The sequence below is a fragment of the Astatotilapia calliptera genome, chromosome 18 (genome assembly GCF_900246225.1).
Source record: "Astatotilapia calliptera chromosome 18, fAstCal1.2, whole genome shotgun sequence".
Taxonomy (NCBI): Eukaryota; Metazoa; Chordata; class Actinopteri; order Cichliformes; family Cichlidae; genus Astatotilapia; species Astatotilapia calliptera.
In genome coordinates this window covers 30,730,583-30,748,119 of record NC_039319.1, presented here as the reverse complement: position 1 = coordinate 30,748,119, position 17,537 = coordinate 30,730,583, and the positions used below count along the sequence as shown (strand labels likewise).

Below are 17,537 nucleotides of genomic sequence, written 5' to 3'. Positions count from 1 at the left end.
TTCATGAAGTTAGTGCAGTGGGTCTGGCGATGAAGGCGACAGACAATCGACTGGGTGACCGACTGATGTACGTCTTTGATTCAGTGTAAATTCTTTGTAACGATATGTAAGGAAAAAATTATAGCTCTCATCACACTCAGATGGAAGAAAACCTAAAAATACATTTAAGCTCCTGAAGGTGCAAAACTTAAATGTGCCAAAAATGAGAAGAATCGGTCTGTTCACTTCCTGTTTAATAACGGCCAGCTTGAAGATAAGAAAGAAAAATACCTGAAACTAAATTTTGAGCTCAGAGAGAGGAATGTAAGAGTTCACAGCCTTCCTGAAAGAAACTGCACCTCCAAAGCCAAGAGCAGCATTTAAAATGTTAAAGCAAAGTATCAGACTGACAGCCTGCATCCAAAATCTGCAAGAAAGAATCAGATTCACTGCAGTAAAACACAGAGAGATGAAACTGAACTGAACATACCTGAAATGTGTTGCAACGGTCCTCTCTGTCATACAAACTGAGGTCATCGAGATGCCACTAGTGCATATAAGAAAGCAATAGCTGAGTGGAAGTCGTTCTTTGAAAAATAGGTGAATACCAAGCAGGATTTCATCGGGTCAGTTGCAGTTTGCTTAGTTTTGTAATACGTTTGAATAACTTGTGTTCCTAATTTGTCCTGAGAAATGGCTTCACTTAGAATTCCTTACAAAGGAATTTTTTTCTTAATAAAACTTTACCTGAGGCATGTGAAGGTTCAAGTCGTTTTTTGTATTATGCCATTATGTACAACATTGTGTGACTATGCCACCGTCACAAAAGTGTAAGACAGAAAAGTGTGTTTGATTTTACTTTCTGAATGAACACAACCAAATTCACTAAAAACCCAAGCATCTGGCATATTCAGAAGATCATTCTATATATTCAGACTTTCATTGTAATATATATATAATATTTTTCTAAACGGCATTCCATAATGTACATACATAAATATATACTATATATATTGTTTAGGGCGACTGGGGGGAAAAGTGGGCACGTCTTTTTTTTTCTTCTTTTCCTGATGTCATGATCCTGGGTCTGTTGACCCAGCGTTTTGAGTTTTAGTTTATGTAAGCCCGTCAGGTTTCCTAAGTTCATTTGTTATCATGCCTAGGTGTTTCTAGTTCTTATTATTTCCCCCTCGTGTTTCCAACTATGTTAAATCTCCCCTGCTCTTCATGCGTTTCATGTCTGTGTCTTACGTTGTCAAGTTCGGGTTGTCATGTCTATGTCTCTTTATGTTTCCTGTTTTATTGTGAAGAGGTCTGGTGTTTCTGTGTTCATCGTGTTCAGTTTTACTCTCCCACTGTGACGTCATTATGTTCATGTGTGCCAGCGGTTTCCCCATGTGTTCCCACTTCCCTCATCCTCCTCCTGTGTGTATTTAGTCCGTGTGCTTTCAGTCATTTGTTGTCAGGTCGTCTGCTCATCCATGTCTCATCTCCAGGTACCCATGTCAGTTCACTATGGTTAAGCTTTTTCATGTTTTGTTATTAGTTCACCCAGTTTAGGTTATTGTTTAGTTTTCACCGATGCCCTATTATTTTGTACCCTCGTTGCTAGTCTCAATAAACGGCTTGTTTTGTTTATCCACACCATGTTTTGGTCTGCGTTTGAGTCCTCCTCTGGAACACTTATGGTCTGCCACAGCCAGACCGTGACACCTGAATTTTTTTTCTCAGATTTTTTTTTTCCCAGTGGCCCTAATCCTTTTCCGTACTGGCGGGACTTAGTTGGTTTTGTTTATTATTTTGGCCTGGGCTCACCCTGGAGCTATGCTTCCTGACCTTTGAAATAACCTTTGTTTTACTCACAGCTGGTTTCGGATGTTTGGCTTGGGAATCAGGGCGGGTACTTGTCTCTCTCTCCTCCAGCCTTATGTGCGTCTCTACACGCCTAGACTAGGGCCGTAACAATGCGTAAGAAACATTGAAACTGAAACATTGTGGGGCTGTATACAAGGGCAGTTATGTAATATATTAAATAAATAAAGGTCGAGGGGCTATGGTCATTTAGGGTGGGGATGGTAATTCCACTGAGACCAAAATATTGCACAGAACGTGGAAAGACTGAGATATTGCACATAGTTGATCAATAGCAGCAACAGAGTGGGTGTATTGGAGAAGTCTGTTCACACTCTGAGTTAGCATTAAGAGTTCTGACAGCCCACGGGATGATGGATCTAAACCTTTTTCAAGCAGGCAGGGTGTTGAAGAGGTGGTGGTTAGGGTGGAGGTGGCCCTTTATAAGTGCCCTGGCTCTGGAGAGACAACCTGGCAATTAAGTCCAGGGAGGAGCGTGGACAGCCGATCACCTTCTCTACAGTACTGTTGACCCTCTGCAGCCTCTTCTTGTCAGCTGTTGTGCAACCAGGGTACCACACAGGGATGGCGTGCACGCTCTCGATAGTGGCACGGTACACTGCAAAAACTCAAAATCTTACCAAGTATATTTCTCTTATTTCTAGTCAAATATCTCATTACACTTAAAATAAGACAAAAGCAGCTACAAAGCAACATTCCAGTAAGCTACAGAAAAACTAGATAATTTTCACTTGTTTCATTGGTAGATTTTTTTCACTTATTTCAAGTCAAAATATCTTGCATTAAGTGAAAAGATCTGTGGAGGTTGCACTAATGGTTCTGAGAATTTTCATTTTGATCTGAGAAAAGCACCAAAGCGACTGAGAAAAACTGTAAAAAACCAACAGATGATCTGAGCTTTGTGCCGTGGTACCCTGCTGGAAGCAGCCGTTACTGTGGTCGGCACAGCACTCAGCAGGCCTTTGTGATTAAATGATGAACAGTCAGCTGGGGACCGAAGTGTGAGGAGATAATGTCCTCCAACCCATTGTACCACCACAAGCAGCAGCCTGAACTGTTGACACGAGACAGGATGGATTCATGCTTTCATGTTGTTCACACCAAATTCTGACCAGAACATCTGAAAGTTGCAGCAGAAATGAAAACTCGTTTTTCCAATCTTATGTTTCCCAGGTTTGTTGAGCCTCAGTTTCCTGGTCTTAGCTGTGAGTGGTAACGCTCGGAGGGATCTTCTATTGCTAAGGCTGCTGCTGAAGTGTAGGAGTTATTTGGCTTGCTGTTGCCTTCCTATCACCTCAAAGCAGTCAGTCAATGTTTGTTTCATTTCGCCACATGACAGCTCAAAAAAACCTTATTTAGTTACAGAAGCTTTGGAAACCTTATCAATGTGCTTATCTGGTCCTTTTTCATCTGAGTTTTAGCAAGCTATTTTTGGCCACAGAAATATGGCTCGCTACATATTTTCTCTTTTTTTCTGACCTTTCCCTATAAATTGTTACAGATACATGGTTGTTAGGAAAATCCTAATATATGAGCAGTTTGTGAAATAGTCACACAGCCTGTCCAAAGACCGTGCAGGGTTCAAAGTCACCCTTCTCCTTCATGCCTGCATGTCTAAATGCTCGCACTCCCTGCCATGCTGCCATATAATTGACTGGATATTTGCACTAATCAGGAGTCGATGCGTTGATGATTTATAGCAGGAGGGTATTTTCATAGAAGTTGCCCAATAAATCAAGAAGCTCCACTAAAAACACATCAGTTTAGTAAAAAATGAAACATTTGAGTCCAGTATGGCCACGAAATATTGGCATAATGACCTAAATGCACCCTGTACACCGCCTCCTTCTTTTACCCTGCTGAGGTTTATGTAACCGTCCTTCTTCAAAGTACTTTTTTTAATCCTAATGTGTAATGATGACAGAACAGACTGGATAATTAAAGAGGATGAAAGCCCCGACTCATCGTCACCACCTGCGGTCTATTATAGTGGAGTCTTGTCAGACATGAAAAGTGATTCACTGTCTTTAGGGGGGAAACGCTGTCATAGACATGAATTAACAGATTATATTTTGTGACCCAAATGAAGACAAAAGACAAATTGACTTCATTAGTTACACTTTGCTAGCACCAGCTTGGATCTTCTTTTGCCTTCAGAACTGCTTAAATTCTTCGAGACACCGAGGCGCGCAGTGTGAAATAATGACTCAGGTCTGTCAAAAGAAAAGAAACGAACCTGCTTTGAGAAAGTGCAGAAGTTTGTTTAAAAATGTACGGAGTAAAAGTAAAACGTTGTCAGAAGAATACAGCACAGATGTATTTGTACTTTGTTCCCTCCCACCTCTGCAGTCCAGGATGATGTTTCATATACGTCACATTAAAATATGAATATTGCTAATTGTAAAAAAGACAGACAGACACTGACAGGATGTGATGAAGACATCTTTTATTGGAGAGTTATGACATCACTGCTAAGCAGTATTTCAGCACAGACCTGCTCGCCGTCTGTGGTTTACTTCTACCAGTCTCTAAATAGATTCAGCATTTGAGCTGCTGGATGTTTATCTGTATGCACAGTTGTGTGCTTTTTTTAAAAACATGTATATCCCAGCTGCTGTTCTTCCACTTCTTTTCCTCAGCTCTCCTTTTCATTTGCCCCTCACTGTCAGATGCACCCATCCTGTTTTCTACTTGTATTCGCTCCCCTCCAGCACACTGCATAAATGCTCTATTCCACTTCCCCTCCCTCATCCTCATCAGCAGCACATGCTTCAAATTCCTTCTCGGGTAAGAGGCCATATTCATTGAGAAAGGCCTCAACATCCGTTGCAAAGAACTCTTCATTGAAGTGTTTGGTCACAGCCAGGAAGTTACCCAGTAACTCACCAGCCTTGTACACCAATAGGGTAGGAAGAACCTGGAAGAATAGCAGCAAAACTCCAAATGAGCTTGTAGCCATTATAACTGGAAGTGCTCGGTGTAACTCCCAGCCACAGGAATATTTCCTGGACAAGAAACCTTTAAAAGAATGTTTTCAGTATAGGGAACAGGATGGAAATAAGAACCCGGGGAACCCTGCAGGGGTTGAGTTGTCCACTTGTCCTCATTTTTATAGATCAAGGCCAGAGTAACCCAAGCTTAAAGTGTTCATTAAGGTATTTGTCACACAGATATAAAATAAGCTCATAGATTAGTGTTGACCATAGGGTGCTTAGTTTATGTAGAAAATGTCGTTGGTTGTTGTTTCGGTTTACGTGCTGAAATTGTTTTATGTGTGTTTATGTGTAGACTTGTATATAGTTAAACATATAATGTCAAACTCTGAATATTGATTTGTAAATAAGGACATTTGAAATAAGGGCGCCGGAACAGAACAAGTGTAACGACATCATACTCCTCTTCAAGCACACACATTGTGTAGACACAGAGATATACATGAAAACCAGATGCTTTTCTTGTTATTTCAGTTATATTTGCACGTTCAAAATAAAATTCTATCTATCTACACCCAAAACAAAGTTCTGTGCTACACGTTCTGGAGCTGAAAGTGCATTTAAAAGTCTAATTCTTCATCAGCAAAGTAGCAGTGCACTAACCTCAGAGGAGAAGCGTTCGGCAGCACCGGTGGCCACGGCGTCAATGCGACAGAATTTAACACTGGGGTATTCAGCAGCCAAACAGTCCAGGCATGAGTTCAGCTCTTCACAGCCTGACAAACACAGAGAAGCCGCAGCCGTTAGCAAACCACACTGTGTCCAGTACGTGGCTGTTTGGTGAATATCGATTTATTGTTTTCGTGTTGAGACTACACTTGAATATGCACCCCCCTCAAACACCTGACCTTTGACACCATGCTGGTAGATGTGGACCACCACCAGGGTCAACCGGTGTTCCTTCTCTATGACTTCAAGGAAGGCTTCTCCGCTCTCAAGTTCATGGACGGACTCAAACGTGGGACCAAAGCTCAGGCGCTCGTGCATTTCCTGCATACACTGTTTTCTGTAGCGTTTCAGGCAGCGTTCATCCTCATCTTGGATCAACTCATACTCCTGAACACTCATCTACAGTTGAGAAAACATATGTTACTGCTGCACTTGTTTTTACACTTGCATGCCTTTCTGTGGCATTACTAGGATTATATTGTTCCAGATGTTTCCATTCACCTTTCTGTTGAGTCTCTCCTTGTCATCATCTCGAGGACTGGACATTTGTCTGAGCAGCTCTCTCTTGTTCTGAGGGACAGTCTGATCCACACTGTCCAACTTAAACCTTCGCCAGTCATTAATGACACCTTTGGGACCTGGAGACACACAAAGAAGTGTAACAAAGCAACGTGTTTTCACGAGTGCAAAGCGCCACGAGTCGGCGACCACGAGTCAAAACAGCATCGAAGGCAATAATAGCCTGAATCCCCCGAGTTTTGCATCCAGCTGTAATAGACTATCGTGTGACGTCGCTGACCTGTGTGATTGGCGGGCACTTCGTCCTCTTCTTGAGTGGTGGCAGACATCCTTTGGGAAGCCTGCGACACACAGAGTAGACAACAGTGTTTTTGCTACTTGAACAATGTTTTCTTTAGCTTAAATAAGCTTGTGTCATTTTGACTTGATGTCACAACTAATCAACATTGTGACAGCTCCAAATCTGCACAGCAAAATCTCCAGTGTTAAATTAACACTTTTGACAGTGTTATATGTGTAAAAGTAACCCAGTCAGTTTTGAAGATTAACAAAGACTAACACTGAGCAGTGCTGATTTTCTAACACTGGAAAATAACTCAAAATGTTAGAAATATTCCAGTGTTAGAAAACCAGCACTGCTCAGTGTTAGTCTTTGTTAATCTTCAAAACTGACTAGGTTACTTTTAAACATTTAATAAACATAATTTAACACTCAGAGGAGTGGACCCATATAGACTCTCTCTAGTGTTAATTTAACACTGGAGATTTTGCTGTGTGAATATCTGCAGCGTGATTCATGCATTTAAGCACACAGTTGTCACAAACATTTAGTTTAAACTAGGCTGAAGTTTACTTATCAGATTAAGATGAGATTACCAGGAGTCTGACACTCACACTTAGGACAGCTTATATAGATATATGTGAGTGAGATATGACATCATTTGTGAGCTAAAACCAATAAAATGTAACGAAAGCTAAACAAGACAATGAAGTTTTATTTTATTTATTATTTATAATGAATATTATTTAGATATTTATTTTATTGGTATGACCCTGAAAATGCAAAATCCTCTGTGACCGTTTTTACAATGGGAAAGATTTTTTCCTGCTTAGCGATGATCTAAATGCCAACATTGTAACTGATTCAAAAGAAGCTGATGCACTCATGATTGCGTTATTTATCTGTTTTATGGCTCATTACTCAAACATTTTTGTATGCTTGTCAAAACACAGAAACGTTGGAGTTCTGTCTGTACTCCCAGTTCAAAGCCATTTGTTACATAACTTCTAATGAGCAACACGATGTCTTTCTTTTAGTGACACATTCAAGTATCAGCACAGAGCTGACAGCAAAGTTTCAACTAAACAGCCCACAGAAAAATGACGTGGCTACATTGATGTTGCTGGGTGGGAGGAGCTTCACTGCCACAATCTTAAAAGACTGTGCATATCATTGCTCTAATTTTTATTTTATTTTGCCTCCCACATGAACTGAGACCAGGCAATTGTGCATAAAAAGACGTGCTGGAAAATGTTGTATTTATTCTTTATTTGCTATGCATCCGTCTGATTAGCAACTGCGATCACTAAATATTCCAGATATATTGCTTTCATACACCAGTACATGCCACACTGAAAGCTGCTGAGACAGCTGGGCGGTCGATGACAGCAAAGCTACGTCAGTCATATAACTGATGAAGCCCGTTAGGCTGAGGCAGCTAATTCGTTCAGGTTGTCAAAGCTTTCATTTCTTCCTTCACTGGTTTCGATGAGCTCACATTCAGTTAAAGAAGTGAACTTTAACTCTAGAGGGCGATGCTTTTTAACATGACATGGCTTGAAAAGTCAGTAAGAAAACACATAAGAATTGATTTAAGAAAATGAAGAAATGCAGAAGCACACATAAACAGATTTATATGCAACAACATGTTTGTGGAACACCAAACAACAAAGTAACTGAGTGTTAACCACATCTGCCGAACAATGACATTACTCAGTGTGTGTCAAAGGCTAGACTTACACCAGCAGCATTAACATTAACGGCTTTCAATGCAAAAATTAATATTTGCACCAATGCATGCTTTCTAAAGAAAAAAAGGACCAGCTCTTACCTTTGTCTGATGAATAAGAACGGGTTTTAAAAGCCAGTCAGTCAATCTTGTGATTCACTGATAGTGTGAGATCTGGCTGAGAGCGGGGAGTGCCGGCTTACAGAGGGTGGAGCTAGAACAGAGGGAATAAGCTTAATCTTCACAGTCGTCATAATCACTGTCACCATAATGTTGTGTTGTTTAATATGATTAGATGCAATATCTGTCTCAGTGTTATGGACTGAGGAGGCCGAAGTGGACACAGCATTTTTACTTGTTTTACTTATGGAAAACAAAACAAGTTAAAGTAGTCGTCTGTTGCTTCGGTTACTTTTGAGAAAAAGAAAAAAAGAGTGAAATATGGTCTTTATCTAGCCAATGAGTTTATTTCTTCAGTTTACTTTTTATGGTTTGTTTTGGACATCGCAGTTTAACTGTGGCAGTGTGTGCTCTGTTTTATCGTAGTATCTACAAGCCTGCAACACAAAATGTTAAAATAGAAACTTTTTATAATACAAAGAAAACCTCAGCAATCAGACAACAATCAGACAACCCCCTTTGAGTAAGCACTTGGCAAGAGCGGAAAGGAAAAACTCCTTTTCAACAGGAAGAAACCTCCGGAACCGGGCTCAGGAAGGGGCGGGGCCATCTTACCCTCCGACCATACATACATTACACAAACATCACATGGGGAAGACAGGTCAGAGGTATAACAATGCAAAATGCACCACATGAGGAAAGATAAGGAGAAAAAAATAACTCCCCCCAGACTGAGCTCCAACAGGGAGATCAGTTTGAGGACAGAAAAAACACCTCTGCACATGAAACAACTCTTAATACACCAAAGAAACACATGACAAGCAACAGGGGGGGTAAAGGGTGAGAGACAGCCAGTGTAGACAGCACATCCGGGCCTGCGTGCGCTGGTTCCTTGATCCGCCGTCAGCATCGGAAGGGAATAAGCGTCGAAGGCGTTTGGAAAGGGAGGGGGGATGAGTGCATATCAGTGTATATGTATGTGTGTGCGTGTCCATAGTTCAGCTGAGACAGTGTCCTTCACCCTGCCAGGCTAAGTAAACAGTCTAACAGCCAACCCAGGTGGCCTTGCATGGAATAGGAAGGAACAGACTCAACACAGTCGTTATCAGGGTGTTGTTGTTCAGCTCCAGCCTTGAGCCCACAGCTGGTGCCGAAGGGGTATGTACATGAAGTGATGGAGGTTTTTACTTTAGTGCGAACAGCTCATATGAATTTCAAAGCAGTTCTACAGTCCAACACTGGTCTCTCAATCTCCCGTTGGAGAGCCGTGAGCTTCGCCATACTTGCGTTCTGTGATGTTGTCATTTCTTGTGCTCAAGGAGCCGATTCTGAGAACTCACGGCAGTGAGCCTCCCCAAGATGTCATCCAGTCTGCACTCAGAGATCTTATTCCAAGCGAGCCCTTCTTAGATGTATCCAGTCTGCAGTCAGAGATCTTATTCTGAGTATTCACAGCAGCCGTAGCTTCTCCAAGATCTTCTCCGTGCTGCACTCAATGAGCCCATTTTGAGAAACTCACGCCTCTTCAGATTGTTCCAATCCCAGCGGGCAGCCTTGTGGGGGTTTGAACAGCCGGTTCCGCTTCCTTAATTCTTCGATAAGTCAGGGCCAAGCCAGCTCCGATCAACCAGAACCCTGTTACCATGGTTCCGAATAGTTAGATATCTTCAGCACTCGGGCTCACCCGAGCCCAAACTTCTCGTTGAGAAAGGGGTGTCAATTGCATTTAGGGACCAGTTGATCAAAACCATAATTCAAATTAAAATATAAAACAAAAAGAAGATGCACATTCTCTGTCATATGGACTTGCATGAATAAAGGTCCTCTTCCTTCTCTCCAAGGTATGTGATAAGGCAGCAGATGGCTACTTCTCTAAGTATTTCAATTGTCTTGTGCTATTTAAGAAAAAATAAAGTATGAGTATAAACTACATGGGTGACTGCCAACAAAGTGCATTTCAAAGCTACCCAAAGTCTAAAGAGTTGTCCTACCTCAAGAAGCATGTCCTTGAGCTGCCTGATTCTCACTCCCTTAGCTCCTCCCCTTGAAAAAATGACATCCATCAGTTTTGGGGTGCAATGGTCAAGTGTAGCCATTCAAGGCTTACAGTGGTTGAACTCTTGAACTTCTCCTTTATCTGTAGACCACACAAACAGAAGAATTCAGTCTTGCAGACTATATTGCATTAATTAATGCTCTAATACATTAGTTAAAGATGATAGATGTGATCTAAGGCTACCCCAAGTTTTGAGGGAACAAAAACAATCTTAGTGAAGACAAGGGAGACATTCCCCACCATAACCATGGCGTAATCTGTAATTTTTTAGCAACCCTGTTTTTGTTTCAAATTTACACATTGTGTTTATGTCTTTCAAGCTTATGTAAAAACATAAGCTTGAAAGTCCACCATGCCATATTCACCATATGTGAATTTGCCCGGGCTACACCAATGATCAATTACACCATAAATAATCAACAAAAAGTGCCGTCCCTGGGTGGGCTCGAACCACCAACCTTTCGGTTAACAGCCGAACGCGCTAACCGATTGCGCCACAGAGACACACGAGCCTTAAAGCCCTTCAAGGAGAATAAACGCGTAAATTTTGACGAAAAAAATCTTGTCTTTTCCTTAGTCTACTAACTTTTCCGTTTACAATGATCAACACTTAAAGTATTGTTGGGCATACACACAGCAATAAGCAATAACAGCAGCTCTGTACCCTAACACTGTAGCTAAAGTCAAAGTATTTTTCCCTCGTTTACAGCTGCCCGGCTAGCTCAGTCGGTAGAGCATGAGACTCTTAATCTCAGGGTCGTGGGTTCGAGCCCCACGTTGGGCGCATGTCTTTTGTGTTTTGTATTTCCATACAACAAAAAAAGCCCATAGATATTTAGCCATTTAAACAAACAAAAAACAGAAACCACTGCTTCCGGAACCTTTCGCGTGTTAGGCGAACGTCATTCTGTTGTATACAATATATTATTCTTATTATATTCTAATTTTTGCTATATAACTTTTGCACTGTCCACTTCCTGCTGTGACAAAACAAATTTCCCACGTGTGGGACAAATAAAGGTTAGCTTATCTTATCTTATAACCACTACACTACAGAGACACTGGTGTCGATGTCAAGTTGAATGACCGAAACACCAGTTTACCAGACAGCTCTGTAGCCTATACATGCGTTGGTGGTATAGTGGTTAGCATAGCTGCCTTCCAAGCAGTTGACCCGGGTTCGATTCCCGGCCAACGCAAAGTTTTCGTGAACGATTTCCTACTACCAGCAGACAATCTACTGTTTTACATGTAAACCAGATCACCCAGAATATGTCTCTTTAGCTCTGACCTTTTCTCGTTCTTCCTACAAAGATCTTATCAAATTAGTTTCTTTTTTTCTGAAATGTTTAAAAAAACAACACAACGCTGTTTTTAATGAGTTTAGGGCTAAAATGGGTATGTGTATGGTGTGACCTGGCTTAATCTATGATCAATAATTCAGGCCAATAAATCCCCAGAAAGTCAATTCTATTCACCTGTACACGGTTTTACACACACACACACACACACACACACACACACACACACACACACACACACACACACACACACACGTGTTGTTAAACTGTGTTGCACTGGCCGGAAATCTAACACTCGGATTATTGTGCCAAAAAAAGCGAAGCCGGAAATGAGCGGAGTTAGTCTCTTGTTTTTCTAACACGCTCTCTGAACTGCCACGAACCAATCGCATCGCTCGTTTCCATGATATGGAGGAAGCGTACAGAGTGTAGGTAATAGTCAGTCACACGACTGCTATATATGTCTGCCTGGAAGCAGTAGTTAAACCTGATCTGAGTTGTTTGGATGCCTTTTCATTGTAGGTAGTTATAACCGCCTTGGTGCTGCTGTCAGGTCGATGCTGTAAGCTGTTACAGCCACTTGTCGTTTGCTAGGCTACAATGCTATCACCATCCGTGGACAATCTGAGCTGCTGGCAGTGAATTGTTGGAGAAATAGAGTTCAGGTACTGTTTTCTTCGTGCCCACGTGTTTATCTCTTCCTTTAGTGTTAAGTAGTAGTTAAGACCGTTATTGTATAAGTCCTGCTTGGCAGCTGCTTGTTGGTCCTCACGGGAAAATGCCATGGCAGAGTCGATACCTTCATATGAGCCAGAATTCAGCTCTCTCATTAGTTTGAGATGTCACTGATGGTCTCGTGGTTTTGTTTCCCAGCCGGTTAAACCATGAAGACCAGTAAGTCCTATAAGCTTGTGCTGCACAAGAAAGGTTTCGGTGGAAGCGGTGAGTAGAGACTCTTCTCCGTGTTTGCTTCTCTGCAAAGATTTGATTGCTTTTGCAAATGAACTTATCCTCCGAATAGACGATGAGTTGGTTGTCAACCCAAAAGTTTTCCCTCAAGTCACTTTGGGGAACATAATTGAGATTGCACATCCCACCGATGAATACAGGTGAGATTAAGTGAGATTGCTGTATTTTTATAGGGGTAAGCGTCTGCCATTGAAACTATAATGTGGCCTTGTCCCTTGTGAAATATTCCCAGCCCCCTCCTGCTGCAGGTGAAGAGCCTCAAAGAGGACCTACAGAAAGGTAATCTGAGGTAGCAGCGTGTTTGTGGTGTTTAAACGTGTCATTTATTCTTTATAAGATAAAACCTGATGGCTTATTGCTGCAATAGACGATACGATTGACTTTTTAATGTAGTCGTTTCCCTTTAAGACAGCTTTTCTCTGTTTCTGGGCTGATCAAGGTCTGATCCCTGCTCACACGTGTAGAGGCAGCATCTGAATGCTTGGATCAGTCTGAAGCCTGAGCTGTTACCAGGGTTTTTGTGCTGTGTTTAAAAACAGCACTGTAAATGAAAATGTACTTGCAGGGCTCCTTTGGCCCTGATGTCAGCTTTCATGCTTGCTGGCGCTGTGTGTTTATGTACATGGGTAATATGATAGCTCTGCCTCACAGCTGATGGACATGTTGTCGTTACACAGAGACGATCAGTGTGGACCAGACTGTAGCACAGGCCTTCAAGCTGCGTGCATACCAGGATGTCATCGTTAACATCGTCGACCCTAAGGTACGTTGGCTCCGAGCGCTCCTCGGCCCCTCGACCGTCGCTGGGACACAGTGTCTGTTTTTTGTCTGTCAGGATGTAACGCTGGACCTGGTGGAGCTGACGTTCAAGGACCAGTACATCGGCAGAGGAGACATGTGGAGACTGAAGAAAAGCCTGGTGGGCCATGTGAGCGTCAGGTCCATTTGAATGCTGCGTGCGCAGTGGTATTTACGTTTGCTGTGCTCTGGTTCCTTCCAGGTGAGCACATGTGCTTACGTGACCCAGAAGGTTGAGTTCGCAGGAATCAGGTACATAAATGAAATGACTTCACAGCGCTGATTGTAAGGGTTAACCAGAAGGATGAGGCATTTTAGTGCTAGTGACATTTACGCTTTGTTCACGATGGCGAATGAAGTGAGAGTTTGTCATCCTAAAGATGTGTTTGAATCTTCAGAGCTCAGGCCAGTGAACTCTGGGTGAAAGGAGAGAAGGTGACCTGTGGCTACATCAGTGAAGACACCAGGGTAAGTGGAAGAAGATGCTGATGCAGCCATCTGTCGTTACCGCAGCCAAGGAAACGCTGGCCCTGTTTTTATCCATCCCACAGTGTCCGCATGTTGCAAAGACGTTAACATGTCATTGTAATAACCAAGAGTATCAATAAAGTTCCGACTGAAAGGTTTGACCTCCTCCGGTCCTGCATCACTACTTTACTGACTAAAGAGCTAAAAGAAAGTGAATCAGTGTTTTTGTAGCCTGTGGTAGGATGTAGCTTACTTCACATGTATCCTGGTGCTGAACAGGACAGCTCACACCTGGACTCAGACTTGCATGAAGAAGCAACAGCTGTTGTGTCGGTAACTTGATTTGCTGTTTTCCATTGGATATAAAATCTCCCCTGGTGTGGAGGAAAACGCCACAAACGTGTTCTCCACCTGCTTCCTGCTGTCAGACACTATGCTGCTGTGACACAGGTGGTGTTCAGATCTACGTCTGCCATGGTTTACATCTTTATCCAGATGAGCTGTGAGATGTGGGACTTTGACATCTACGGTAAGATGATTTGATGTTTCTGTTTTTAAGGCGAGCTTTTCATGCCGTGTCTAATCCAGCCGTTTCTCTTAGGCGACCTCTACTTTGAAAAGGCTGTCAATGGTTTCCTGTCTGACCTTTTCACTAAGTGGAAGGTTTGTGCTTCTCTTCCTTCGCCCTGTTTGTATCAGCACGCTGCTGTTTCCTCTCAGTCACCATACGAATGATTCTCACGCTCCTCGCATGTTTAATCCCAAACCAGGAGAAGAACTGCAGCCACGAGGTGACGGTGGTACTGTTCTCACGCACGTTCTACAACGCCAAAACATTAGGTCAGTGTGAGCTGAGACGCATGTTTGGGCAGCCTTGTTGCACTGCTGGTTTGCAAACAGGAGGTTTCTCTTTTTCCCCGACTGTGAGTAAAGTAACTGCTCACGCAGGCGGGTGTGGAGGGGGCCCTCGTTCTCTTGTTGTTTGGTTTTGTGTGTAAGTGTGACAAGAACATTTAGCTTTAACGTGTGATGTGTGTTTGCTGGTAGATAAACGCGATATCTTATCTTGTTCAGAGGAATTTCCAGAGATTCTTAGAGGCTCCATCAGAGAAGACCACGAGGGACGCTTCTATGAAGACTTCTACAGGTAAGCATCCCAACACCTGTGGATACCAGCGACAGAGCGGCCTGTGAGTCTGATTCTACTCGTCAGGGTCGTAGCTCAGAACGAGAGACGGGATGAGTGGACGTCGATGTTGGTCACTATCAAGAAGCTCTTCATCCAGTATCCAGTGCTGGTGCGACTGAAGGAAGCAGGTAGTGATCCGTGTCCTTCGCTGACTCGTAGATCTTTGCATTCGTTCCCGTCCACAGTCTGACCCGTGTGCTCGCTCACATTCGTCACAGATGCTTTTCCTGTCGGTTACAACGCCACCGCTGCCCAAGGCAACTACCTGGAAGCCATTAACCTGTCGTTCAATGGTAGGTGCTGCTGCAGCTTCCCTTAAATCTCTTACACATTTTGTTGTCGTTTAAAGGCCCTGTGCAGGATTTTGGTGAAAACTAGTGAGTCCTCACACAGAGACAGTCAGTGTGGATTATCATTAAGTCACAGCGTCCACCACAAACTGCTCTGCAGCCATCCTGGAACCAGCAGCGGGGCCATCTGCTGTGATTGGTTGGTGAGAGAAGGAAGACAGGATGAAGACATGCTGTGGAAGAGAGACAGAGGTTAATAACAGATATGATTTAATGCAGAGAGGTCTGTTAATACATAGTGAGTGAAGAAGAAACACCCAGTGCATCATGGGAATCCCCGGCAGCCTACGTCTATTGCAGCATAACTAAGGGAGGATTCAGGGTCACCTGGTCCAGCCCTAACTATATGCTTTAGCAAAAAGGAAAGTTTGAAGCCTGATCTTGAAAGTAGAGATAGTGTCTGTCTCCTGAATCCAAACTGGAAGCTGGTTCCAACAGAAGAGGGGCCTGAAACTGAAGGCTCTCCCTCCCATTCTACTTTTAAACACTCTAGGAACAACAAGTAGGCCTGCAGAGCGAGAGCGAAGTGCTCTAATAGGGTGATATGGTACTACAAGGTCATTAAGATAAGATGGGGCCTGATTATTTAAGACCTTGTATGTGAGGAGCAGGATTTTGAATTCTGGATTTAACAGGAAGCCAAAACAGGAGAAATCTGCTCTCTTTCTAGTCCCTGTCAGGACTCTGGCTGCAGCATTTTCTTTACTATTAACAACCAAACACAGTCAGTCTCCACTGTTCCCTCAGTGTTCGACAAGCACTACATCAACCGGAACTTCGACCGCACAGGCCAGATGTCAGTGGTCATCACGCCTGGGGTGGGCGTGTTCGAAGTCGACCGTCTGCTCATGATTCTCACCAAACAGCGAATGATTGACAACGGTGAGTGAACGTGCAAACACAGCATGCTCGCCAACGAGTAAGCAGACACCGTGTTACAGTTACAGTTTGTCCTTCCAGGGATCGGTGTGGACCTGGTGTGCATGGGGGAGCAGCCACTGCATGCAGTGCCTCTATTCAAGGTGTGTGTCTCTGAGTGTGTGTGTGTGTCTCTGAGTGTGTGTGTGTGTGTGTGTCTCTGAGTGTGTGTGTGCGTGTGTGTCTCTGAGTGTGTGTGTGTGTGTGTGTCTCTGAGTGTGTGTGGTCTGTGTGTGTGTCTCTGAGTGTGCGTGTGTGTCTCTGAGTGTGCGTGTGTGTCTCTGAGTGTGTGTGTGCGTGTGTGTCTCTGAGTGTGTGTGTGCGTGTGTGTCTCTGAGTGTGTGTCTCTGAGTGTGTGTGTCTCTGTGTGTGTGTGTCTGTCTCTGTGTGTGTGTGTCTGTGTCTCTGAGTGTGTCTCTGTGTCTCTGAGTGTGTGTGTCTGTGTCTCTGAGTGTGTCTCTGTGTCTCTGTGTGTGTGTGTGTGTGTCTCTGAGTGTGTGTGTCTGTGTCTCTGAGTGTGTGTGTGTGTCTGTGTCTCTGAGTGTGTGTGTGTGTCTGTGTCTCTGAGTGTGTGTGTGTGTCTGTGTCTCTGAGTGCGCGTGTGTGTGTGTCTCTGAGTGCGCGTGTGTGTGTGTGTGTCTCTGTGTGCGCGTGTGTCTGTGTGTGTGTCTCTGTGTGTGTGTCTGTCTCTGTGTGTGTGTGCGCGTGTGTGTGTGTGTGTGTCTCGGTGTGCGTGTGCGCGCGTGTGTCTCGGTGTGCGCGTGTGTGCGCGCTTGTGTGTGTGTCTCTGTGTGTGTGTCTGTCTCTGTGTGTGTGTGTGTGTGTGTGTGTGTGTGTGTGTGTGTGTGTGTGTGTGTGTGTCTCTGTGTGTGTGTCTGTCTCTTGTGTGTGTGTGTGTGTGTGTGTGTGTGTGTCTCGGTGTGCGCGTGTGTGCGCGCGTGTGTGTGAGTCTCTGTGTGTGTGTGTGTCTCTGCGTGTGTGTGCGCGCGTGTGTGTCTCTGTGTGTGTGTCTCTGAGTGTGTGTGTCTCTGTGTGTGTGTGTCTGTCTCTGTGTGTGTGTGTCTGTGTCTCTGAGTGTGTCTCTGTGTCTCTGAGTGTGTGTGTCTGTGTCTCTGAGTGTGTCTCTGTGTCTCTGAGTGTGTCTCTGTGTCTCTGTGTGTGTGTGTGTGTGTGTCTCTGAGTGTGTGTGTCTGTGTCTCTGAGTGTGTGTCTGTGTCTCTGAGTGTGTGTGTGTGTCTGTGTCTCTGAGTGTGTGTGTGTGTCTCTGACTGTTTGAGTGTGCGTGCTGTGTATGTCTCTGAGTGGCGTGTGTGGTTGGTGTGTGTCT

At 43.6% G+C, this 17,537-nt stretch overlaps 3 protein-coding genes and 3 non-coding genes across 6 annotated transcripts in view; 3 read left to right on the top strand and 3 right to left on the bottom strand.

The window, feature by feature from the left end:
- Positions 1–17,537, bottom strand: part of LOC113010984 (protein FAM151A) — a 509,869-nt gene that overhangs the window by 385,789 nt on the left and 106,543 nt on the right. The window lies entirely within an intron of this gene.
- On the bottom strand, positions 4,281–8,246 carry LOC113011028 (phosducin-like). Its single transcript, XM_026150403.1, has 6 exons — positions 8,144–8,246; positions 6,313–6,373; positions 6,015–6,151; positions 5,693–5,912; positions 5,448–5,560; positions 4,281–4,768 (listed from the first exon to the last, which is right to left on the bottom strand). Exons 2-6 carry the CDS (start codon positions 6,359–6,361, stop codon positions 4,580–4,582), a joined length of 708 nt encoding a protein of 235 aa, XP_026006188.1. The 5' UTR covers positions 6,362–6,373; positions 8,144–8,246; the 3' UTR covers positions 4,281–4,579.
- trnan-guu (transfer RNA asparagine (anticodon GUU)) lies at positions 10,648–10,721 on the bottom strand. The gene has a single exon. It is a non-coding gene; the product is annotated as a tRNA-Asn (tRNA).
- On the top strand, positions 10,929–11,001 carry trnak-cuu (transfer RNA lysine (anticodon CUU)). Its single transcript has one exon. It is a non-coding gene; the product is annotated as a tRNA-Lys (tRNA).
- On the top strand, positions 11,345–11,416 carry trnag-ucc (transfer RNA glycine (anticodon UCC)). Its single transcript has one exon. It is a non-coding gene; the product is annotated as a tRNA-Gly (tRNA).
- On the top strand, positions 11,868–17,478 carry depdc5 (DEP domain containing 5, GATOR1 subcomplex subunit). Its single transcript, XM_026149916.1, has 18 exons — positions 11,868–11,950; positions 12,041–12,183; positions 12,392–12,460; positions 12,540–12,627; positions 12,720–12,766; positions 13,165–13,250; positions 13,323–13,406; positions 13,488–13,537; positions 13,684–13,753; positions 14,204–14,282; positions 14,355–14,416; positions 14,524–14,593; positions 14,828–14,900; positions 14,967–15,070; positions 15,161–15,235; positions 16,040–16,174; positions 16,253–16,334; positions 17,460–17,478. The coding sequence occupies exons 3-18, from the start codon at positions 12,403–12,405 to the stop codon at positions 17,476–17,478; spliced, it is 1,182 nt and encodes a 393-aa protein (XP_026005701.1). The 5' UTR covers positions 11,868–11,950; positions 12,041–12,183; positions 12,392–12,402.